Here is a 26,795-nt window from a genome sequence, read left to right as displayed (position 1 = left end):
GTATCTGATAAACATTGCTTTCTGCTGGCAGTAATCTTTAGCACATCTCTGTAAAAGTCCTATCATTGATTAGATGCTGAGCAAAAACCAGAGCTGACAGAGTTGAAGATAACTGTGGTCAGTAAGGATCAGAGATTGCAATAATTCAGGTCAGTGATAGCTGAGGATTCTGAAGAGGAATTCTCTAAGGGCTACCAAATCACAGCTCTGTCACAAAGCTGGAAGTGTACAAACCGCTTTTGTGGTTGCCACCCTGCATGTTAGCCCAAATGGCACCCTTGTGTGGTTTCTTAAAAGCCACTTCTTGGCTGGGCAAGGTGGCTCACGCCTGTAATCCCAGCACTTTGGGAGGCCAAGGTGGGTGGATAACGAGGTCAGGAGATCCAGACCATCCTGGCTAACACAGTGAAACCCTGTCTCTACTAAAAATACAAAAAAAAAAAAAAAAAGAAAGAAAAATTAGCCAGGCGTGGTGGCGGGCGCCTGTAGTCCCAGCTACTCGGGAGGCTGAGGCAGGACAATTGCTTGAACCTGGGAGGCGGAGGCTGCAGTGAGCCAAGATCGCGCCACTGCACTCAAGCCTGGCAACAGCGCGAAACTGTTTAAAAAAAAAAAAAGCCACTTCGCTCCTCAAGCAATTTTACTTCCATCCGTTGGAAAAATCCTTCAAGTCTGAAGGACCCCAATATGAATACGGCATGGTAGAACTGTGTAGTGCACAATCTGCACAACTGTGTGTGGCATCCCTGCTTTGACAGAACCTTATGAAAACCTTTATTTCTGCTGAAAACATCACCACTAATCACGAAGATAAATTTCTTTCTCACAAAAAGCACATTTTTCGCTTGGTTTTCAATGTGAAACGCACAGTTAAACAGAATGAAGGCTGAACCCAAAGAGTTATAGTGTTTATTATGCAAACAGAAGAAGAAGCATGACAGAGCTCACTGCCCTGCAGGGTTCTCTGATCCTCTTTGCCTATCTCAGTGCCTGGTAACTAAGATAAGCGGCTGGGGGTGAGCTGGGAGGGTGTTGTGTAGTAGTTGCAGGGGCTGGGATTGAGGGAGGGTGACAGCACCTGTAACTATCTTTCATCAAGGAATTGAAATAAATGTCATATTTTATTAGCCCTTGATAGCTGGTGGTAATCACCTAACTTAAACTGGCTCTAAAAGAGACAATATACAATCTTGACACCATAGGTCTGTTCTGTGACTGCTTCACCAGTTAGTTCATCTTTTTTTTTCTTTCTGAAAATTCAGTCCAAATCTATATTTATTATTTGTTTATTTATTTTTGAGACCGAGTCTCACTCTATCGTCCAGGCTGGAGTGCAATGGCACGATCTCAGCTCACTGCAATCTCTGCCTCCCAGGTTCAAGCAGTTCTCCTACCTCAGCCTCCCGAGTAGCTGGGACTACAGGTGTATGTCAAAACACCCAGCTAATTTTTGTATTTTTTGGTAGAGATGGGGGTAGATGGGGGTTTCACCATGTTGGCCAGGCTGCTCTCAAACTCCTGACCCCAGGTGATCTACCCTTCTTGGCCCCCCAAAATGCTGGGATTATGGGCATGAGTCACCATGCCCGATCCCAAGTCTATATTTATTTTAAAAACTATTAGAAAACTAATATATGAAAATACATGTTCAGAAAGAAAAGAAAGAGAAAGAAGGAAAGAAAGGAAGGAAGAAAGGAAAGAAATATAGATAAGCAAAAGGAAAAGAATAAAAATCACTTAATTACTTGTTTTGCCATTACCTAAGAATAACCACTTTTTAGGTGTGATTAAACAGTTTGTTATATATCCTTGCAAATGCAAGTTGAATAAAAACAAATTACCCACCTATACCTGTGTCTACATATTTGTATACATATCTATAGCTACATATACAACTATATCCATGTTTTTAGAATTTAGATATTTAATTCCAAAGGAGAAAACAAATTTGAGCATTACATTATATATGCATATATATTTACACATTCAACATTTTAAAAGTTATTATTTGCTTAAACATACAATAAGTGTTCAATAAAACATAAAATACAGCCAAGAATTAGTAAGGTGTGTGTAACCAGTGGAATCATCCTAGATACAGTGGCCTCACTGATCTCCCCAGTGAAGTATAGGGTCACTGTGAACTGCTATTTCAAGTTTTCAGTTATTACAAGAGCATGTTTTTTAAACGGATAATCATGAAAATTTTTTTAAAAACCAATTCCCTTGTTTGGATTCTTTCAATGTTTAAAATCCCACTATTAGAAAACTAATATTTGAAAATATATGTTCAGAAAAAAAAAAGAAAGAGAAAGAAGGAAAGAAAGGAAGAAAGAAAATATAGATGAGCAAAAAGAACAAAATAAAGATCACTTAATTACTTGTCTTGTCATTACCTAAGAATAACCACTTTTTAGATGTGATTAGAGTAAAACAGTTTGTTATATATCCTTGCAAATGCAAGTTGTATAGAAACAAATCACTGGGCCAGGCGCGGTGGCTCACGCCTGTAATCCCAGCACTTTGGGAGGCCAAGGTGGGCAGATCACGAGGTCAGGAGATCCAGACCATCCTGGCTAACACAGTGAAACGCGGTCTCTATAAAAATACAAAAAAAGTAGCCGAGCATGTTGGCGGGCGTCTGCAGTCCCAGCTACTCGGGAGGCTGAGGCAGGAGAATGGCGTGAACCAGGGAGGCGGAGCTTGCAGTGAGCCGAGATTGCACCACTGCACTCCAGCCTGGGAGACAGAGTGAGACTCAGTCTCAAAAAAAAAAAAAAAAAAAATCACCCAACTATGCCTAATATTCTCTTTCTCTCACTCTGATTTCATTTCTGCAAAAATTTATCCATTTTTATTAATATTAAAAATTATTAAATTTTGTTACAATTGTTAATAATACTAATTATTGTTCTTGTTTTGTAATTTCTTGCTGTTAAAAGAGACGAGAAATGTTTTAAAAGTGGTTGGCTCATAACTGAATAAATTTCTGGCTGCCACCTCCAGCAGGGTCTTCTAGAAGGGGATTAATGGTTGATAATGTTGTTAGACAAGAGACTTTGTGTAACTCTTTCTGCTTGTTTTTTGACAACTCCCAATAATAGACTGGACAATTTCAAGTCTACTATGATTATACAAAGAGTTCTCATTAGACAGGGTAAGAAATCTCACACACAAGGTAAGCATAAGAACCAATGAAGGAAACACATGTTCACATACCAGTAAGCCAGTAAGAAGGGGACCGAAATATGTCCAGCTGCCGAAGCCACAGTGACAACATGGCCATGGTTATTCTTCATCATTGCAGGAAGAAATGCCTTTGTAGTCTACAAATAGTTTTTATTAAAAGAGAAAAAAAAATACTGTATTTCAGACTCACAGATCCCTTGGGAATACTTTGAAACAGAAGTATATTTTTTAACATGAATCCTGGCATAAATGAAAAAAACATAAACTAAATGACAAATGCAGCAACAATAAGGGGACTGGATATGATGCCCACATTAGAAAACCTGAGCAAAACAATGGCTACTGAAAGCTTTGAGAATCCATCTCATTTAAATTGCTAAATTCAGCCAGGTGTGGTGGCTCATGCCTATAATTCCAGCACTTTGGGAAGCCAAGTCGGGCAGATCACTTGAGGTCAGGAGTTCAAGACCAGCCTGGCCAACATGGTGAAACCCCATCTCTACTAAAAATGCAAAAATTAGCTGGGCACAGTGGCAGGTGCCTGTAATCCCAGCTACTGGGGAGGCTGATGCAGGAGAATCACTTGAACCTGGGAGGCGGAGGTTGCAATGAGCCGAGATCACGCCACTGCACTCCGGCCTGGGCGACAGAGTGAGACTCTGTCTAAAAAAAAAAAAAAAAAAATTTCTAAATTTTTATGTTCCCCAGCCCTCTACCTTTTGTTATTGATGCTTGGGATGAAGAAACAAACAAGATAATACCCAGCCAAGTGCAGTGGCTCACACCTGTAATCCCAGCACTTTGGGAGGCTGAGGCAGAAGGATTGCTTGAGCCCAGGAGCTCAAGATCAGCCTGCACAACACAAAAACTTGCCGGGCATGGTGGTGTAGGCCTGTAGTCCCAGCTACTAGGGAGGCTAAGGTGGGAAGATCATTTGAGCCCAGGAAGCTGAGGCAGCAGTGAGCCAAAATCATGTCACTGCACTCCAGGCTGGGCAACACAGAGAGACCCTGTCTCAAAACAACAACAACAAAAAAAGAGACAGTAACCTATATTTGAACAAACACAAAAACATAAAGATATATGTCAAAAACTTGGGAATATTAACATACAATAATACTGCATTTTTATCAACCCCAATATTCTTTTGAGATCAGTCATCCCAAACTCTCATCCAAGAAATCTTTGAGGGGCCTTTTTAAGAACTGGCTATTTGGGCAATATTTGAAGGCTTCAGAAACACACACAGCATATGTACATATATATAACTTAAGACCTTCAATGGTGAGGTTCACAATAAGGTTTGCAATTTTAGGGCCAGGAAATAACATAAGGCCTGAGCCTAATGCAAATCTGAAAGCTAGGGGGAGTGGCTCATGCTGTAATCCAAGCACTTTGGGAGGCCGAGGCAGGTGGATCACTTGAGTCCAGGAGTTCAACACCAGCCTGGGCAACATTGTAAAACCCCATCTCTACTAAAAATACAAAAATTAGCTGGGCGTGTTAATGCCTGTAGTCCTAGCTACTTGGGGGTGCTGAGGTGGGAGGATCACTTGAGCCTGGGAAGTTGGGGCTGCAGTGAGATGAGATCGCATCACTGTACTCCAGCCTTGGTAACAGAGTGAGACCCTGTCTAAAAAAGAAAAAGGACAATCTAAAAGCAAACTGGATTCACCTTTATAAAATCACAGATGATGACTCACATGGTCCTCAACTCCTTTCTTTATCTCTAAATAGGATCACACAGAAATGTGAGAACCTAGCTTAGAATTAAAACCTATACAATACCTGACATTTCTTATTAATTTATTATTATTATTAATATTGTAAGTGAGGAAGAATGATAGAATTTGGTGATAGCATGAAAAATGATCTCTTTGTATAATGTTATTCCTGGTGCCTGGAGAAAACTTTAGCATTGATTTAATACTTCCTTATGTCTGCTGAAAGCCCCACTTTAATCTTTGGGATTTTCAAAAGGAATATTTTTGTAAAAGAAACCATACTCACCCAGAAATGTGCAAGTACATTAACTTCAAAAGTCTTTTCAATCTGAGCATCTTGTGTAGCAAATAAATCTGATGTATAGACCACACCAGCATTATTTACTAAAATACTAACATCTCCAATTTCTGCCTTCACCTTTAAAAAATAAAATAAGAAAAGTAAATTAATTAAGAGGTATAAGGGTAAGTTTATACACAATGGCTTTTTTTTTTTTTTAAGACAGATTCCTGCTCTGTTGCCCAGGGTGCAGTATAGTGGCCAAAATCTTGGCTCACTGCAACCTCCACCTCCCGGGTTCAAGCAGTTCTCCTGCCTCAGTCTCCGGAATAGCAGGAACTGAAGGTGCATGCCACCACGCCACACCTGACTAATTTTTGTATTTTTAGTAGAGATTGGATTTCACCGTGTTGGCTAGGCTAGTCTCGAACTCCTGATCTCAAGTGATCTGCCCGCCTCAGCCTCCCAAAGTGCTGGGATAACAGGCATGAGTCACCATTCCTGGTCTTGTATGCAATGACTATTAAAGGAGTATGTATTTTTCTGCTAGATCTGGATAAAAGTGATTTTGTAATCCATGTGTCAACAGGGGAAAAAATTCTTTTTATTTTACGCACTTATGTCCAAAATAGATATATCTTCAAGTGTATCAGGTGGAAATTTTCTTTTGCAATTTAGTCTCTTGACTTTGTTCTATTGACTATAGCTCAAGAGGCATTTGGCTAAGTAGTATTTTTTTAAAAACATTACTTCAAAAGGTAAGCAAAAAAAGTTAAATTAGGCCGAGTGTGGTGGCTCACGCCTGTAATCCCAGCACTTTGGGAGGCTGAGGCGGGTGGATCACCTGAGGTCGGGAGTTCGAGACCAGCATGACCAACATGGAGAAATCCTGTCTCTACTAAAAGTACGAAATTAGCTAGGCATGGTGGCAGGCACCTATAATCCCAGCTACTCGGGAGGCTGAGGCAGGAGAATCACTTGAACCCAAGAGGCAGAAGTTGTGGTGAGCTGAGATCGCGCCATTGCACTCTGGCCTGGGCAACAAGAGCAAAACTCTGTTTCAAAAAATAAAAGTTAAATGAATGTGGCAAAATCAGGGACTACTATGAAGAACTGTAGAAAACTGATTACACTATTAGGCTGGCCACATTTTCTATTTCTTTATTTCTGTTTATTTTCTGCTCTATTGTTCAATCGCTCTCCATTAGGTAGCAGTAGGCTTAAGGGTGAAGAGTGGTTTTCTTGGACCTTGAGTTTTGGCTCTGCCACTCACTATCTGTTGGACCTTGACCAAGTTACCTAACCTCTTAAAACTTCAATTCTTCCTCTGCAAAATACAGATACTAATACAAGTTCCTTGTGAGTCATTGTGGCAACAAATGAAATAATGCATGTAAAGGAGTTAACACTGTATCTAATACACACAGTAAACTGCTATTACTATCATCATTATTTTAAAATCATTTATACTTGTCTACAAGTAACATGATTTAAGGTTCTCTTCTTGACCTGCTCAGGTGTCTATGAAGGCACTTAATATAGAAATACTGGCCAACTGAGGTGGCTTACGCTTCTAATCCCAGCATTTGGGAGGCCGAGGCAGGCATTTGAGGTCAGGAATTGGAGGCCAGCCTGAAACACATGGTGAAACCCTATCTCTACTAAAAATACAAAAATTAGCCGGGCATGGTGGTGCACACCTGTAATCCCAGCTACTCAAGAGGCTAAGGCAGGAGAATCGCTTGAACCCAGGAGGTGGAGGTCGCAGTGAGCCGAGATTGTGCCACTGCACTCCAGCCTGGGTGACAGAGCGAGATTTCGTCTCAAAAAAAAAAAAAAGCCGGGCGCGGTGGCTCAAGCCTGTAATCCCAGCACTTTGGGAGGCTGAGACGGGCGGATCACAAGGTCAGGAGATCGAGACCATCCTGGCTAACACGGTGAAACCCCGTCTCTACTAAAAAATACAAAAAACTAGCCGGGCGAGGTGGCGGGCGCCTGTGGTCCCAGCTACTCCGGAGGCTGAGGCAGGAGAATGGCGTAAACCCGGGAGGCGGAGCTTGCAGTGAGCTGAGATCCGGCCACTGCACTCCAGCCTGGGCGACAGAGCCAGACTCAGTCTCAAAAAAAAAAAAAAAAAAAAAAAAAAACCCAAAAAACAAAACAACAAAATATAGAAATATAAATGAGGTAAATAATATAAAAATACATACGTGTGTTTTTCTAGTATATATACGTGGTATGTGTGTTTTCTCTTGAAAATTCTATTTTGGTATTGATCCAGAAGAAAGAGCATTTGAGAAATTAAAATGGTTATGTGGAAGGGCTTATGTAAACCCTTATGGCCAGATTTCAAAGGTTGTTGCAGCTATCATTGGTGAAATGATTTCAGTTGAGAAAATATAAACAAAAGAACAAGGCTAGCTGCTAAGGGCAATAGAAGGCATCCACTGGATTGTAAAGACTATTTGTAGGCTGGCACGGTGCCTCACATCTATATTCAGTCAGAATTGAATTTCATCAGATTTTATTTACATTAGTGAAGTGTCAAGCTAAGTTTTTTGAGCCCCGATCAACACCATTTATACCTATATACTATTTTATATTATCAAAGGATTTTCCCAGACACTCTTGACCCTTTCTTCATCATTGCCTATTATCTCCCCAGGATATGAATGTCTGTTTTGTATTTCTTTTTTGTTTTGTATTAATTTTATTCTTAAATTTTTGTGGGTACGTAGTAGTGTATATATTCAGGGTTACATGAGACATTTTGATACAGGCATGCAGTATATAATTATCACATCAGGGTAAATCAGGTATCCATCCCCTCAAGCATTCATCCTTTGCATTACAAACAATACAATTATACTCTTTTAGTAATTTTAAAATGTACAATTAAATTATTATTATTAATTTTTTTACTAACAAAAGATTCTTTATGGCTGCTCCTTGTAGAGCAGGGCTAAGTCACAGGCAGTGCAACCAGCGTAGCCTATTTGTTCTATTTTTTGGTACCCATTAACCATCCCTACTTCTTCCCTACACCATCTCTACCCTTCCCAACCTCTGGTAACCATCCTTCTACTCTCTATCTCCAAGGGTTCAATTATTTTAATTTTTAGCTATCCCAAATAAGAGAGAACATGTTTTGTGTGTATATATATGTATGTGTGTGTGTGTATGTGTGTGTGTGTGTGTGTGTGTGTGTATATATATATATATATATTATTTTTTTTTTTTTTTGAGATCTTGCTCTGTCATCCAGGCTGGAGTGCAGTAGTGCGATCTCAGCTCACTACAACCTCCGTCCCCCAGGTTCAAGTGATTCTCCCACCTCAACCTCCAAAGTAGCTGGGATTACAGGCACCCGCCATCATGCCCAGCTAATTTTTGTATTTTTATAGAGACAGGGTTTCATCATGTTGGCCAGGTTGGTCTTGGACTCCTGACTTCAGGTGACCTGCCCTCCTTGGCCTCCCAAAGCGCTGGGATTTGTATATTTCTTAATAATGAAAGCAAGCTGAGAATTTAATTCTTTTGGTGGCATAAAAATGTTCTGATAGGCCGGGCGCAGTGGCTCATGCCTGTAATCCCAGCACTTTGGGAGGCCAAGGTGGGTGGATCACCTGAGGTCAGAAGTTCCAGACCAGCCTGGCGGTAAAACCCCCTCTCTACTAAAAATACAAAAATTAGCCATGCGTTGTGGCAGGCGCCTGTAATCTCAGCTACTCAAGAGGCTGAGGCAGGAGAATTGCTTGAACCCAGGAGGAGGAGGTTGCAGTGAGCCAAGATTATACCACTACACTCCAGCCTGGGCAAGAGAGCAAGACTGTCTCCAAAAGAAAAAAAGTTCTGATACTAAAATGGCCACATCAAAATAGCTACTTCAAAATACCTGAAAATGGGCCAGGTACAGTGGCTCACACCTGTAATCCCAGCACTTTTGGAGGCCAAGGCGGGTGGGTCACAAGGTCAGGAGATCAAGACCATCCTGGTTAACACGGTGAAATCCCATCTCTACTAAAAATACAAAAAAATTAGCCAGGAATGGTGATGGGCGCCTGTAATCCCAGCTACTCGGGAGGCTGAGGCAGGAGAATGGGGTGAATCCGGGAGATGGAGCTTGCAGTGAGCTGAGATTAAGCCATTGCACTCCAGCCTGGGCAACAGAGCTAGAGCTAGACTCTGTCTAAAAAAAAAAAAAAAAGAAAAAAAAAAGAAAAAGAACTCAGGCCAGGTGTGGTGGCTCATGCCTGTAATCCCAGCACTTTGGGAGGCCAGAGGGTGGATCACTTGAGGTCAGGAGTTCAAGACCAGACCAGCCTGGCCAACATAGTGAAACTCCATCTTTACAAAAACACAAAAATTAGCTGGGCATGATGGCATGTGCCTGTAATCACAGCTACTCGGGAGACTGAGGCAGGAGAATTTCTTGTGAACCCGCGAGGCAGAGCTTCAAGTGAGCTGGGATCACGCCACCACACTCCAGCCTGGGCGACAGAGCGAGACTCCATTTAAAAAAAAAAAAGAACTCAAATCTAAAATTCCATAAACAAAGAGGTTCTCACGTCTGGCTGAATCAGACTCTTTGTACTGCACTGAATTAGAATATCCAGGGGTAAGGTCCAGGAATGTGTATTTTAAGGAATCAGCCCAGGTAATTCTGATGACCTTGCTCCCATTAAGGTATTTAGTTAACAAGTACAAGTGAGAATGCGTTCAGAGTGAAACCCCATTATATATAGCACCTCTCAATTGTATCTAGAAGAGGCAAATAATGCTTTATAGAAATAGATCTGCTGGGAGCGTGGCTCACGCCTATAATTCCAGCACTTTGGGAGGCTGTGGTGGGTGGATTCCCTGAGCTCAGGAGTTCGAGATCAGCCTAGGCAACATGGTGAACCTCCGTTTTCTACCAAAAATACAAAATATTAGCTGGGCGTGGTGGCACACACCCGTGGTCCCCGCTCCTTGGGAGGCTGAGGTGGGAGGATTGCTTGATTCTGGGAGGTGAAGGTTGCAATGAAATGAGATCATGCCACTGCCCTCCAACCTGGGTGACAAAGTGAGACCCCCATCTCAAAAAAAAAAAAAAAAGAAGAGAAAAGAAAAGAAATAGATCTATCTACACTAAAAACCTGATAAAGAATAGCTTTATTGTAACTTTCTAACTCAATTCTATGAATGGGCTTCAAAAGATCCTGTCAGCAATTCTGCAAGTGTCATCCAAGGATAGTTACCTATATGAGAATCATGGGTGAGGTGAAGGTGCATGGGATGCAGGATGGATAGGGTGCATTTGAGGCCCTGCCCTCAAACTACTGAAAGAAAACCTCTGGAAGTGGAGCCCAAGAGTGTATATTTTCTTAACAACTCCCTGGAAAATTCCAGAACATACTAATATTTGAGAACTTCAGCTCTCAGTTCTAGTTTTGGGTTTGCTATGAGCTAGTTCTATAACCTTGGTCAAATAACATTTCTCAGTTACTTCAGCTATCTCATGTACAGACTGGATCATTTCCAAAACACCTCCTAGCTCTAACATGATATGATTCTAACTAAACACAACATTTCACCTTCTTTGCAGAGCTGTAAATATCTTCTCGGTTGCTGCAGTCTACCACAAAGGTATAAACCTTGGCACCCAGTCCCTTGCATTTGGCAGCTGTTTCCTCCAGTCCATGCTAGAAAAAGCAACAAAGAGGGCAAGGTAATAATTGATATGAGTATATTGTATCGACAGCTGAAAATAATTAAAAATAATTTTTAAAAAGTAGTGAGATTCTTTCCATTTGAATTGGGAAGATTGTAACAACACATTTTTGGCAGGTATACAGGCACATTTTGCTTTTAGTATTTTGACTAGCTTCTTTCATTTGGAACTGAATTTAAAGCAAGCTTCGTAAAAGAAGATAAAAATCTTAAAATACTAGTTTTTACATTTATGAACTTTAAATACTTTGTGAATGTCGGTATCTCTGTGTGTTCCATATCAGGTTTTAAAAAAAATATAAGATTAAGCTTTTCTCCATGTCATTAAAAACTATTCATGGATGTCGGTTTACTGGCTGCAAAATAAATAATGAGTTAACTACAGTTCATTAAACCATTTGTTCTTTTAGCATTTTAATGTGAAAGTCATATTCACTGAGCTTAGAAAAACCTTGACACAAAAATGAATGAGGTAGAGTCCTGACCCCGAGGAGTTCCCCTTGGAGTAGTAGAAAGAAACGTAAGTATCATAGTTAAGTGGGACCACATAATACTGTTATTGTTTTGATAATAAAGGATTCAATATTGGCAGTTTCAACCTAATACATTGTGATGAGTATCACAGCAGAGTTCGATACAGGGAGTTATGGGAACACAGAGGGGCACACAATACAATTCTAGCAGTGGTTTGCCATGCCCTTTCACTTACTTTCCTCAGGGTGAAAGGACACATCAGGCAGGGTGTGGGCAATGACAGAGAGGAGACTGGTCATGTGGAAACCACTAGAAGGATCATTGTTGTTGGATGGATCATAAAGTTCAAGGCCAGCAGAAGTTCAGATTAAGATCCCACATGTCATACATATTAAGATTTATCAAAAAGTGAATGGGGAACCACTGATTAAATTATAGAGTCAGGTTTATGTGTCATATTGATTATTCTGGCTGATGTATGGAGGCTGGATTTTAGGGGTCAACACTGGAGGAAGAAAAAAACTGAGAGGCAGTTACAGTGATTCAGGTAATAGATGACACAAACTTGAATTGTGGCACTAGTAGAAAAAATGTTTAGGAGATAAAATCAGTAAGACTTGGTGAGTAGATGAGGAAGAATGGGGAGGAGACACATCCGACATCTGTGCTTTCTAGTTTTGGTAGCTGGCAAGATCACGCTGCCACATGTCAGACAGAGATGACAGCAAATTTGAGGAAAGGGGGTGATGAGTCCAATTTGGGGCACTGATTTTGAGTCAACTTAAGTTTAGGATCATACCATTGGGTTTTGTTGTTGTTGTTGTTATCTTTGTTTGTTTGCCTTTGGCCAATTTTTGCCTTTTTTTTTTTTTAAGAGAATGTCTCAAAAGATATTTTGGATTAAGATCTAGTTTGTGTACTCTGCAGGCCAAGTATTAATTTGCCATTAAAATAATGGCAAAAACAGCAATTACTTTTGCATCAACCTAATAATTGTCAGCTAATGCACAAACGGGCAGATCCTAGGAGGACTCATACATTTATCCACAGAGAGGATGGTGAATCAGTGTACACATTTGTAAACAGCATGTTGCAGAAAGGCCAAGTCTGGACAGCTGTGGGGAGAATTAGTAGCTTGCATAGTGAGCCTGTTATCATAATAAAGTGAAACAAGTTCTTTTTCTGTTGCGGGAAGTCGGGACCCCAAACGGAGGGACCAGCTGGAGCTGCGGCAGAGGAACATAAATTGTGAAGATTTCATTTTAATATGAACATTTATCAGTTCCCAAATAATACTTCTGTAATTTCTTATGCCTGTAATCTCTTAATTTTGTTATCTTCGTAAGTTGAGGATGTACATCACCTCAGGACCACTGTAACAATTGAGTTAACTGTACAAATTAATTATAAAACATGTATGTTTGAACAATATGAAATCAGTGCACCCTGAAAAAGAACAGAATAACAGCGATTTTTAGGGAACAAGGGAAGACAATCATAAGGTCTGACTGCCTGCAGGGTCAGGCAAAAAGAGCCATATTTTTCTTCTTGCAGAGAGCCTATAAACAACGTGCAAGTAGGAGAGACATCACTAAATTCTTTTGCTAGCAAGGAATATTAACATTAATACCCTGGGAAAGGAATGTGTTCCTTGGGGGAGGTCTATAAATGGCTGCTGTGGGAATGTCTGTCCTAGGCGGTTGAGATAAGGACTGAGATATGCCCTGGTCTCCTGCAGTACACTCAGGCTCATTAGGATGGGGAAAAACCACACCTTGGTAAATTTGTGGCCAGATGGATTCTCTGCTCTCAAACCGTGTTTTCTGTTGTTTAAGATGTTTATCAAGACAATACGTGCACTGCTGAACATAGATCCTTATCAGTAGTTCTGCTTTTTGCTCTTTGAAGCATGTGATATTAGTACCTACTCCCTGTTCTTACAGCCCCTCCCCTTTTGAAACCCTTTTTTTTTTTTTTTGAGACGGAGTCTGGCTCTGTCGCCCAGGCTGGAATGCAGTGGCGTGATCTTGGCTCACTGCAAGCTCCGCCTCCCAGGTTCATGTCATTCTCCTGCCTCAGCCTCCCGAGTAGCTGGGACTACAGGCGCCCTTCACCACGCCTGGCTAATTTTTTGTATTTTTAGTAGAGACTGGGTTTCACCGTGTCTCGATCTCCTGACCTCGTGATCTGCCCACCTCAGCCTCCCAAAGTGCTGGGATTACAGGCGTGAGCCACTGCGCCCGGCCTGAAACTCTTAATAAAAACTTGCTGGTTTTGCAGCTCAGGTGGGCATCACGGTCCTACCAATATGTGGTCACCCCCAGTGGCCCAGCTGTAAAATTACTCTCTTTATACAGTCTCTCTTTATTTCTCAGCCAGCCAACACTTATGGAAAATAGAAAGAAACTACGTTGAAATATTGGGGGCGGGTTCCCCCGATATCTGGCATGCCAACATGGTTTTCTTTTTCCTAAGCATGTGGGAACCCAATTCCCTTTGGTAGGTGTGGAGAAACATTCATCGGTCCAGTTCACAGAAATGCTTGTTCAGCTCCCTGACGATTGGTGAATTGTCTGTGTATTGTCTGGGGTAACTTTGGGTCACGTGCTGTCTAAACATTATGCTTATCTCTGCTATATTAAACTCCTGTTAAAACGGGGGGAGTGCGAGTGCCCATGGAAAATATGGTCACCCTATTCAGGGCAGTGAAGGAATACTGTCCTTGGTTTCCTGGAACTATGGGATTGTGTTGGTACAAAATTCTGGAAACTGGTCCCAACAGGAAATAATGTTCCCATCACTGGGGTGATTGGGCCTTGGTACGTGCTGTCCTAATGACATACCAATCCCGTGACCCCCTGCAGTTACCACAATTTTCTGAATCTGGCGACCCACTACCTCTTCTTCAGCTTTCCTGTCCCATTTGGCCTTCGTTATCAGCTCAGCCTCTCCCTTCATCTACTCCTCCCCCACCTGACAATGTTGAGAATTCAATATCTAACTCTGGTGACTCTGGCTTAATGTCACCCCCTGATGATCTTATTTCTTTTCATGAAGAGCCGGTACTTGTAGCTACCGCGGACCCAACTCGGACAGCCCGGGACGGTATCTATGCTAACTCTTCCCTCTCCAAATCTTTGCAGTCTTTGCCTCCAGAGCCATCTAATGGCTCTGGGACCAAACTACAATTTACCTGTAATTCTGCAGGCCCTCCCCCATCTACCTCAGCCCCTCACCCTCCTGTCATTTCAGTCCCTCAACCGGTCACTTTGCCACCCACTCAACTTTCTTCTCTGTACCCTTCTTCACGCACGGATGCCCTGCCACTCTGGCTGCACAGGATTGGGACAATAATCACCAGTATACTTCTGCCTCTTCTGCTCCCCCAATGCCCCTTTCTCATGCTCTCATACTGGTCTGACCTCCTCAACCTCAGTTTCCCTTATCTACACATACTTTTCCTGTCACTTCTATGCTAACTCCGTCTCATGTGCCTGTTGTTGAAACTTCCATGCAACGCTCCTTATGCCAAAACAAAGAAACAAGCGGATTAGAGGTGTGGGATTATCCAGTCACGCTGGTACCTCCTAATGCTCAAAGGGTATAAGTGCATTGATATGTGCTGCTTAATTTTACCTTTTTAAAAGAATTCAAGGATGCTTGTGCTCAGCATGATCCTACTTCTCCATATGTTAAAATGGATTTACAGACTCTTTGTACTGAGGTCATTTTGCTTCCTTTAGACTGGGACCTTTTGGCAAAAGCTGTTCTAATTTCATCTCAGCATTTACAATTCTGTACCTGGTGGTCAGAGGAGGCCCGTCTGCAGGCTCAGCTAAATCGGGCTGATGGCATTCTAATTACTCAGGCTCAGCTCACAGGCTCTGATCATCACTCTAACACTACTACCCAATTAGGCTTTGATGCTGTCACCAGGGAACAAGTAAAAAAAGGTATGTATGAGTGAGAGCTTTGGATAAATTATGTGCCCCAGGCCAAGTTCCTGTTTCTTTTACTACTGTTAAACAGGGTCACAGTGAATTATAATCTGATTTTTTGGCTAAATTACAAGATGCTGTTCAAAATTCTGTCTCTGATGAGCACACTCAAGGTATTCTCCTTCGTATGTTAGCTTTTGAGAATGCGAACCATGAGTAAAATGGCCATGTGTTCCGTCCAACGACAAAATTTACCTGATTATGAGGTGTTGCCTGCATATATTAAAGCTTGTGAAGGCTTTGGATTAGAGACTCACAAAGCTATTCTGTGGGCACGGGCCATGAAGGATGGCAATCAAACTGGCTCGACTGATTATTTTCTTGGAGCCTGCTTTAATTGTGGTGAACTTGGTCACACTCAAAAAAATTGCACTGTTAAAAACTTAAAAGTGGCCAAGCCGGCTCAACAAACACGGCCAAATGCTCCTGCTACTGTTTGCCCTCGTTGTCGTGAAGGTAAACACAGCCCAAGTACTTGCCACTCTAAGTCTGATATAGATGGAAACCCCTTGCCACAGAACCAGGGAAACGGGAAGCGGGGCCAGTCCCAGGCCCCAATATCAAATGGGACACCTCAGACTCAGACCAATGTTATATTTCCGCTTTAAGGAGTACCAACACAGCCCCCAGCACAAACAAATTTCCCTACAGCCAACCCAGATGGGTCCCAGCCTCTTCTTTTGTCTCAGTACAATGCTTATCCACCTCCACAGTAGGGGGTGGGGCGGTCGATCTCTGTAGTTCCATTCCTCTAAATTTACTACCTAATTCTTTGCCTTTAATTCCCAGACCACTACCTGGTAACCCAGAACAATTATAACATGGGGAAGAGGGTATGCTTGTGTTTTGCCAGGAGATCATCAATCCCCTATCTGGGTGCCCACTAGAAGACTGAAACTTCATGTGAATACTGACAATGAAAACCACAGGGAAAAGATGTCCATGTCAGAGACCACCCTCATACCTGGTGAGATCTGTGCCGACTCCTCAAAAACTGGCACGCCAAATCAAAATGGGTCTGGTTCAATCCTCCCTAATGGCAACAGAGACCCCTCTAACTAATTTCACTTCTAATTACCTTCCTTTTTCTCCTTACGAACCTAAAAATCTCACCATTTCTATTAGCCTGAAAACAACATCCCCTGGTTCTTCTCTTCCTCCTTCACCACTGGATCTTGCTTACAATAAGTTTTATTTAATAATTCTCCTCATTATACATTCTGTCTCACCAGTTTCCCCTCAAATTGATTTACCTGCTACACAAAATTATCCTTATTGAGCTTATGTGCCTTTTCCTGCACTTATACGATCTCTCACCTGGGTGGATGCTCCTGCGGAGATCTATACTAATGATAGTGTGTGGATGTCTGGAGCTACAGATGACCGTTGCCCTGCTCAGCCAGGAGAAGAAGGCACTGCATTCAATGTCACTATGGGTTATAAATACCCTCCTCTGTGCCTCGGACATGCACTTGGTTGTATCCATCTGGAAACTCAAGTCTGGGCTGCTTATCTTCTGGAGAGATTAGCCACAGGGGAATGGGGACATTTGGTCTCCAGCCTCTCACTTTCTCCTTTAAGACAAACGAAAAGGGGAGTAATAGGAGATACCCGATACTTTCAATATAAACCTGTAGGAAAACCATGTTCTAAAAATTTTGAGGGTCCATCTAAAACTTTAATTTGGGAAGATGGTGTTAACTCACATGCAGTAGTATTAAAACATGACTCATATGGTTTAGTAATAGACTGGGCACCAAAGGGCTATTTGAAAAACAATTGCTCCTCTGGCGGAAGGGAATGCCTGGAGGCTACTTTTTTATTTCTTATTGGGAGGATGAGGATCATCATCCTACTTTGCATAGGAGGTTCAGCTCATTCTTTCCCTTAAAATGGGAAGAAAAGGGCATTACTCGCCCCCGCCTCCCTGAAGCCTCATATGATATTCCCCATACTGAGCCCAGAACACCCAGAACTTTGGAAATTGGCTATTGCCACATCCAGACTGCGAGTATGGGAAGGGGAAACTTTTCTGTCTATTGTCCCCACTACCGCCTCTCACATCCATGATTCTGAACCCCATGATAAATCCCCTTTGTACCCTCTTCCTCTTTATGATGCCTATCATCCTTTATGGGACTCTGATTGGCATTATGATAATTCTTCTCGACCCAGGTATGACCCTCTGCCTCTTTGGCATCCCTGGGCACCTGGGATTGCTTCTTTACGGCAGAGAACATCAGGTGTTGCCACCACCGCTCCTCTCCCTCAGTATCAACGTAGATTCAAACCTTCTGCTCTGTTTACCTCCAGCCTGACTATTCCTGTACAGAGTTGTGTTAAGCCTTCTTACATGCTGTTAGTGGGAAATATCAAAATTGGACAAATAATCAAACTGTCCAATGCATTAATTGTCATTTATATACTTTCGTTAACTCCCGTTTTGACTCCAGGAAAAGTGTAATGTTGCTTTGAGCTTGAGAAGGAATCTGGATACTGGTAACTCTACCCAGACCTTGGGATTCTTCCCCTTCAGTACATTTAATTAATGAAGTGTTACAACGAATTCTCAAAAGATCTAAGAGATTTGTTTTCACTTTAATCGCTGTGATCATGGGCCTAATTACAGTCACTGCACTGGCCACCACTGCCGGAGTGGCATTACATCAACCTATTCAAACGGCTCATTTTGTTAATGATTGGCAAGCCAATTTCACCAAAATGTGGAATTCTCAACAGGGCATTGATCAAAAATTAGCTAATTTTGATATGTGATGTCACTCCTGGTGGCCCAGCTGTAAAATTCCTCTCTTTATACTGTCTCTCTTTATTTCTCAGCTGGCCGACACTTATGGAAAATAGAAAGAACCTACATTGAAATATTGGGAGTGGGTTCCCCCGATATTTTTCTTTTACTGAAATCTCCCTCACAAACTGTAGTATACTCTCATGAGGAACGCTTATTCCTCAAGGGACATCAACATCTCAGGTAAACTTTATTTTGCTCTCCTATACTTTACCAGCAGCTTTTGGCATTTCTTTTTACAAGTACATTTTATTAATGTTGTATACACATATGATAGAATATTATTCAGTCTTAAAATGGAATGAATTTCTGACACATGCTACATGTCAACCTTGAGAACATTATGGCAAATGAAATAAGCCAGACACAAATACCATATGAGTGTACTTACATGAAGTACCCAGAGTATCATATTCATAGAGACAGAAAATAGAATGATTGTTGCCAGGCCCTGGGGAGAGAGAGGGCTGGGGAGATATATCATTTTAATGGGTAGAGTTTCAGCTTGGGAAGAGACAAAAAATTTCTGGAGAGAAATAGAAGAGATCACTGCATAATGAGGTAAATGTACTTAAGGCCACTAAACTGTACACTCATAAATGGTTAAAATGGTGTGTTGTGTCATATATTTTACCACATTTTAAAAAGTTTTTTAAAAGTATATTGTACTGGCCAGGCACAGTGGCTTACACCTGTAATCCCAGCACTTTGGGAGGCTGAGGCGGGCAAATCACAAGGTCGGGAGTTTGGGAACAGCCTGGCCAATACAGTGAAATCCTGCCTCTACTAAAAATATAAAAAATTAGCTGGGTGTGGTGATGGGCACCTGTAATCCTAGCTACTTGGGAGGCTGAGGCAGGAGAATCGCTTGCACTGGGGAGGCAGAGGTTGCAACAAGCCGAGATTTTACCACTGTTCTCCAGCCTGGGCAATAGTGTAAGACTCCATCTCAGAAAAAAAAAAAAAGTATATTGTATTGATTGGGTCTTCTCTTTTTTGAACAAATATATTTCCCTACATGAACAAATTTTAAAATAAAAATTTATTTCCCATTTATTCTGTTTTCGGAGATTTGCTTATTACCGATTGGCTTTCTGTAACCACCAAGTGACTAACCACCACTCTACTATGTGGAGGCAAAGATACCCTTCTTTCACATCTGCTGTCTCACTTTTGCCCTGTTTACTTGGTCTTCCTCATTTAGGTTGGTCTGCTTTCCACACCTTCTGAATTGTGCAACTTTTTTTTATTTTATTTTATTTTTATTTTTATTTATTTATTTATTTTTTTCCTGAGATGGAGTCTCGCTCTGTTACCCAGCCTGGAGTGCAGTCATGCGATCTCAGCTCACTGCAGCCTCTGCCTCCCCAGTTCAAGTGATTCTCCTGCCTCAGCCTCCCTAGTAGCTGGGATTACAGGCATGCGCCACCATACTTGTCTAATTTTTATATTCTTAGGAGAAACGGGGTTTTACCATGTTGGCCAGGCTGGTCTTGAACTCCTGGCCTCAAGTGATCCACCCATCTCGGCCTCCCAAAGTGCTGGGATTACAAGTGTGAGCCACCGTGCTTTGCCAGTGCAACAAATTTAAGTTCTGAATTCCTCCAGAAAAAATTCTGGAAAATGCCCTGTAGATAGTTAGTAAGAAATAAAAAATAAGCAGATCTTCAGGAAAAAATGAATTCTTCCTTTAAAATGTTTTGCAGCACAGTACAATTGCTCATAACTCTTCAAGATTTCCCTTGGTTTTTCAAATATGTTTGTCTATTGCTACAACTAAGACCTTTACACCCATTTTCTTGATTACTAAAAGTTTTTAAATTCCTCCCATTAATTTTTCAGTTATTCATTAATTCAGTTTTTCATTCAATAAATAGTCTTTGAGCATACACTATATGCATACCACTTACTGTAAATTTTTCTTTCCAAACTAGTATTTTAGGAGAAAGGGTCTCTCTGTTGCCCAGGTTGAGTGCAGTGGCTATTCACAGGCCTCATCCCACTACTGAACAGCACGGGAGCTCTGATCTGTTCCTTTTCCAACCTGGGCGGGTTCACCCCTCCTTGGACAACTTGATCTCCTTCATGCCCACTGCCAGGAGGTTACCATACTGATTGTGAACTTATGCGGACATGCAGAGCGCACCACAGTCCAGAACTCCTGGCCTCAAGCAATCCTGCTGCTTCAGCCTCCTGAGTAGCTGGGGCTACCGGAGCATGCCACCATGCCTGGCTACAAACTATTCTAACCAGGCATGGGAATGAGAATAGTCAAGAAGTGATAGATTATCATAAAGCAGAATGAATAATTCCCAGTATCAGTCTCAGTGGAACAACAAAGCTGACACCACCATTAATTCTTCCCTAAATTAACATTTGGTACATGTGGACATTGCTATCCTCATTACATGGACTAATCTAAGGGATTGTCTTTGTACTCTAGGTGAAAGAGCCCTCCATTTGACCCCTCCCTGCCCTTCCAGCTAGATCTCATAACAATCAAACACCACTCCACTTTCTTCCTCATTCTCCAGGTATTCACCAGCCCAAGAGGTTCACATCTCCAGTTTCTGCTACCTGGACTGCTCCAAACTCCCACCCTGTCCTTCCCCAATCAGGTTTAGTGGTTCTTAGATTTCTATAATTTCAAATCTATAAAACGGCAAGAAAAATAGAGTAAGGTGTGTATACTGAACTAAGATTGCCAAACTTTTGGCCAAATAAGGACCCTCAAAACTAACAAAATGACCCTCATATGTTATCATTGTAATTTCATTAACAAATACATATTTTACCCACAAAAAAGTAGGAAGGATATAATCTCAAAATAAAAGATAGATTATTTAAATTAAACTAATTTAACTTCATAAAAACTCACTACATTGTCCTCAATTTTTCTGACCATTACTCCCAATTTCTGCTGCTCCCAACCTGGTCCAACAGTCCCCATAATGTCATCTCATGCCTGGATTATCACAGTAGTCTCTTACTTTACTTGCTCCTTCCATCTTTTCTCCTCTTACATCTCTTCTAAGCCCAGCAGCCGGAGGATCCTCTTCAATAGGAATTACCCTCAAAACCCTTCATTGACTCCCCAGAGTAAAAAGCCAAAGTACAGGAAATTTTATCATCTGCAACTCCAGCCCCCTAAATCTCTAGACCAGTACTGTCTCATAGAAATATAATGCAAGCCACGTACATAATTTCAATCTTTCCAGTAGTCACATCAAAAAAAAAAAAAAATCTAGTGGTATATTTTATTTAATCCAATATATCTAAGTAATTATCATTTCAACATGTAATCGATATAAAAATTCTTAACACAAAATTCTACATTCTTTTCTTCATACTAAGTCTGCAAAATCCAGTGTGTATTTCCACCCACAGTCCATCTCAATTCAGACTGGCCACATTTTCAAAGGCTCAAGAGCCACAAGAGGTTAGGGGTTACTACTTACCATGTGTTGCACAGAGTAGATCTAGACCTTTCTTGTGCTTCTCTCCCTTCCCTCAGTCTATGCCAGGCTTTGTATTTGCTGATCCTTCCCTGCAGGACTCACTGTGCTCTCAGCTTCTTCTGATGTTGACTCAATTATCTCCATTTCAGTGGGGCCTTTCTGGCCACCTCTGTAAAGTCAACACTCCCCTCCTACCCTCCCCACCATATACAGTCTTTAATCTGCTTTCACCTTTTATTTTTTTCTTTATGCTTAACACCATCTAACAATTAAACATTTTATTATACAGTGTGGCATACTGCCCCTAGCTCATGAGGCTCATGTCTTCCTCAGTGCTATATCCTCAGTTCTGCATTAGAACAGTGCCTAACAGATAATAGATGCTCAATAAACATTTGTTGGATAAATACATGTCACTGAAGATCAGAGAAAATTTTGTACAAACTAGCACTGGACATTGGAAGTCATTAACCTAACTAACTCTTACATATATTTAAATTTTAGCTTAAACCACTACTTTGTCAAGGAATAGTAAGAACTAACACTCCAGTGTTTACCTTATACCAGCTACTGTGCTAAATGCTTTGTGTGCATTATCTCTTATCACACTCCCAGCCTTTTGAGGTAGGTATTGTTATTTTATCCATTTTGGAGAAAAGGAACTAAAGCTGTGGAAAAGTTGAGTAAGTTACCCAATTAAAAAATAAGAACTCAGATGTGTCTGACTATATCACCATGCCAGATCTTGACCATGCTGGTCCAGGCTGGGCCTAGGTTGTATTTTTCATTGCACTTGTAATTACTTATTTTTTATTTATTTATTTTATTTTATTTATTTATTTTTGAGACGCAGTTTCGCTCTTGTTGCCCAAGCTGGAGCACAATGGCGCAATCTTGGCTCACTGCAACCTCCGCCTCCCAAATTCAAGCAATTCTCCTGCCTCAGCCTCCTGAGTAGCTGGGATTACAAGCGCATGCCACCATGCTCAACTAACTTTTTGTATTTTTAGTAGAAATGGGGTTTCACCATGTCAGCCAGGCTGGTCTCGAACTCATGACCTCAGGTGATCTGCCCGCCTCGGCCTCCAAAAGTGCTGGTATTAAAAGTGTGAGCCACCCCATCCAGCCTGCACTTGTAGTTACTTAATGTCCATTTTCCCTACTAGACTGAGGTCATGGAACCTTATTTTCTGTTTGTCACTCTGTCCCTAATGTCTAAACAGTGGACAGTATTTGTTGATTGCTGTCTTAATCAGCCACTCACTGGGTTAACTCTCATTTAACTTCACATCCTTTGAATTATTATTTAGAGCATTGCATGTCAACTAGTGTGTAATGGATAATGTTTCAGGCCATCAGGTATCTTATAGAAACCCCTTTGGTTCATCTACCAAAGGTCAAATAAAAGGTTAGAGTCTAGGTCCTCTTCCCTAAGCTACACCTAAACTTGTCCTGGATAAAAAATTACACTGAAAGTTTTTTTCTATTTATTGTTTTTACTAAAAGATGCTTTCCCGCCACTCCTTCAGTATCACAGGTCAAACGTGAAAAAATGCTTTTTTTTTTTTTTTTTTTGAGACGGAGTCTGGCTCTGTCCCCCAGGCTGGAGTGCAGTGGCCCAATCTCGGCTCAGTGCAAGCTCTGCTTCCCAGGATCACGCCATTCTCCCGCCTCAGCCTCCCGAGTAGCTGGGACTACAGGCGCCTGTCACCACGCCAGGCTAATTTTTTGTATTTTTAATAGAGACTGGGTTTCACTGTGTTAGCCAGGATGGTCTCGATCTCCTGACCTCGTGATGCGTCCTCCTCGGGCTTCCCAAAGTGCTGGGATTAGAGGCGTGAGCCAATAAAAAATGCTTTTTAAAAAAACTTGAGACAGGGTCTCACTCTGTCACCCAGGCTGGAGTGCAGTGGGGTGTTTACACTGCAGCCCCCACCTCCCAGGCTCAAGCAACCTCCCACCTCAGCCTCCCGGAAAATTACTCTTGGCAATAACTATGGCAATGTAGCATTGTTTTCTGTTGAGTATAATCTTTTAAACCACTTATCTCATTAACAGCAAGTAGGTTAGGACTTTCTCTTAATAGGTACAAGCTTCTTACTCTTTTAATATATAGCTAAAACGATTACTTTTTCCCTATGTTTAAAATAGAGGGATCAATGAAATCAGGTTCAGGAGAAAATTATGAGTTATCCTTAGGGCAAAAATGGGGATCAATTTACAACGGGGCAGTAACTGGGACTCTTATAACCTCTAGGTTTGTTTATCATGTGATCATACAACATATTAATTCATGCCCTCCCATCTGCAAAATGGCAATACTAATTTTTTTTTTCCTCCCTGCTTTACAGAGATGCGGTAAAGGGTGGTTGCCAGCAAAATGCAGACATGTCCACAGATTAAAGGAACCAGAAAGTAAAACATAGTAAGCACTGTTACCTTATTTATATCCCAGAGAACCAGCTTGCTTTTAAGTTTAGCAAATTCATAGGCAGTCAGTCTCCCAATTCCATGCCCAGCTCCTGTAATTAGCACGATTTCGCCGGCGACTGATTTTCTCCTCTTAGGAATAAAAAGCTTCACGAAGGACTCTAGGCAGCAGACGATGAGTAAGGGGAGAAGCAGGAGGAGGTCCAGAAGGAATTTCATCCTTTTTGTTGCTTGAGCGTTTGGTGTGTCTTTTCCAACCACTCTAAACTGCTTTTAGAGGGTTGCTCGATCTAACACCAGAAAGAGTAGGGGCGAGAGCAAGGAAGAGCTCCCCTATCAAAGAAAAACAACTCCGAAACCGTTCCTTCCGCTGGGCTGGGCTTTGTTGGTCTTTCGCAATTGGCTCGGGCTGCAGTGCTTGCTCGCTCAGAGATCTGGGAGGGACGAAGTCCAGACCCGAGCAAAGCTTCCTAGTTCTGCTTCGCGCAGCCCCCAAGCGATGTGTGGCCGCGACTATCTTTTACCCACTTTCTCCCGGTGTCGTGAGCCGGCAGTGGAGGGTTAGCTGCTCACTTGTTTTCCTAAACTGGATAAATTCCAAGGATAACCGACAGTATCCGCAAGCCAGATGCTTCTTTCAAAGTTGAAGGTTGCTTATCACTAGATAGGGGTGCCGCTGGGCGTGGCGGCTTTCGTCTGTAATCCTGGCACTTTGCGAAGCCCTGGAGGGAGAATCGCTTGACCCCAGGAGTTCGAGATCAGCCCGAACAACATAGGGAGACCCCTAGTCTCTTATTTTTTTTATTTTTTTGGTAATTAGCCAGGAGTAGTGGCGCGTGCATATAGTTCCAGCTACTCGAGACTGAGGCACGAGAATAGCTTGAGCCCAGGAGGTCGAGGCTACAGTGCGCGAAGATAAGATCGTGCTGCTGCACTCCAACCTGGGTGACAAGGCCAGACTTTGTCTTAAAAAAACAAAAACTAGATAGAGGATGCAAATGTAGATTCCTATCTTAAAGGATCTTGAAAAGACCAAGCGTTCTGCTTCCAGCTGAAAAATTACGCTACATCACATTTTAGTTTGAACTAAGCACGATTTCTGAAGACGGGAAATTTTGTCTGTTCAAGGACAGCTATAATCAAGCGCCTGGAAAAATTATTACCGTATTAAAGGGATTGTTTCCACAAGAAAGAAGAGTATATTTGAATAATCATTTTTCACTTGACCTATCAGAGTTTGAAAAGAAAAAATATATATTGTACTTTAGGAATTTTATCTTTATTCAAGTGAATAAATAAATAGCAAATCATTTAGCCTAGAGATTACCTATGTAACATTTCGTTTTGTAGCCTATATAAATGGGTGTTCAGTATATGTTAACTGGTGACTTGAAAAAACTCTAGAGATTGATTAAGGGAAGAAAAGACCTAACTAGGGCTTGTGTGCAGTAAGAGCTTAATAATGGTATTGTATGCAATTTTTTCCAATTCATTTTTCACAGACATTGAATGTGGGTTTTGCGCAAGACACGCCAGTGCTTGGGAAGAGACTTCGTTGTGTGCCAATGGTCAACTTTTATATTGAAGAGCCAGAAAGATCACAAAAAAAATCGAAGTTCACAAATAGTTCATACTCGATGGTCCCTCTTACTTAAGCAGCCATATGTTGTTATAGGGGATGAAGGGATAGTGGCAGCCTCACAAATGTGAGCTCTATTGTGGAATTCTTTGAATTCAGAATATCATCTACAACGTTTTTTGGATAGCCTCCAAATCCAAATTTACGAAACACTTGTATAGAAAGTTTACCAAGTGTTTTTCCACATATATTATTTCATTTGATTTTGAAACGCCTCCTAGGAAATAGAGAAGAAAAGTAGAATAAGGATATATTTATACCCCTGTACTATAAATGAATAAATCTGTTAGATCAACTTTAAAGTCTATACAGCGAGTAAAAGTGTAACTGGGGCTACACATATGGTCAGTGTTTATCAATTTTTTTTGTTCAACACCTACAGGAATAAATTACACATCTTACATGGTGATCTAGTATAAGAAGTGTTTCAACTATGTTGACTTTCATATATTGAGGCTCTGGCTATGCTATTTCTTTTTCTTTTCTTTTCTTTTTTTTTTTTTTTTGAAGGAGTCTCACTCTGTCTGCAGGCTGGAGTGCAGTGGCGAAATATTGGCTCACTGCAACCGCCACCTCCCAGGTTCGAGTGATTCTCCTGCCTCAGCCTCCCGAGTAGCTGGGACTACAGGAATGTGCCACCACACCCAGCTAATTTTTGTATTGTTAGTAGAGACGGGGTTTCACCATATTGGCCAGGATGGTCTCAATCTCTTGATCTTGTGTTCCACCTGCCTCGGTCTCCGAAAGTGCTGGGATTACAGGCGTGAGCCATCGCACGCAGCCTGGCTATGCTATTTCTCATTCCGTTCTATTAATAAAAAAAAAACTTGGTAGTTTTAACCTACAGTTGATAAAGGTTTCATTGGTTAAGGGAAAGAACACAGCATTTGGAGGCAGTCATACCTGAATCCCTTATGTGTGTGTGACTTCATCTCTCTGAACATGTTTCTTAATTTGTAAAATTGAGATAACTAATACTTACCCTACAGGATTCTTGTGAAGTTCAAACGAGTTAATAGAAAGCACATTGCTTTATCAACTATTCAACTCTATGTAAATTTTAATTAACACTAATAGAATGTGAG

The 26,795-nt window shown here is 41.5% G+C and overlaps 1 protein-coding gene across 1 annotated transcript in view; it reads right to left on the bottom strand.

Annotated features, from left to right (window-relative positions):
* Positions 1–24,763, bottom strand: part of HSD17B11 (hydroxysteroid 17-beta dehydrogenase 11) — a 64,406-nt gene extending 39,643 nt beyond the window's left edge. The window contains exons 1-4 of the mRNA XM_025386058.1: positions 24,081–24,763; positions 10,770–10,877; positions 5,200–5,331; positions 3,220–3,326 (exon numbers count right to left, since the gene is read on the bottom strand). Coding sequence (XP_025241843.1) covers positions 3,220–3,326; positions 5,200–5,331; positions 10,770–10,877; positions 24,081–24,290 — 557 coding nt within the window. The 5' untranslated portion in view covers positions 24,291–24,763. The remainder of the gene's footprint in view (positions 1–3,219; positions 3,327–5,199; positions 5,332–10,769; positions 10,878–24,080) is intronic.
* Positions 24,764–26,795: the final 2,032 nt, after the last annotated feature.

The sequence above is a fragment of the Theropithecus gelada genome, chromosome 5 (assembly GCF_003255815.1).
Source record: "Theropithecus gelada isolate Dixy chromosome 5, Tgel_1.0, whole genome shotgun sequence".
Lineage (NCBI taxonomy): Eukaryota > Metazoa > Chordata > Mammalia > Primates > Cercopithecidae > Theropithecus > Theropithecus gelada.
Note: the sequence above shows the minus strand (reverse complement) of the source record. Positions and strands in the feature narration are given on the sequence as shown.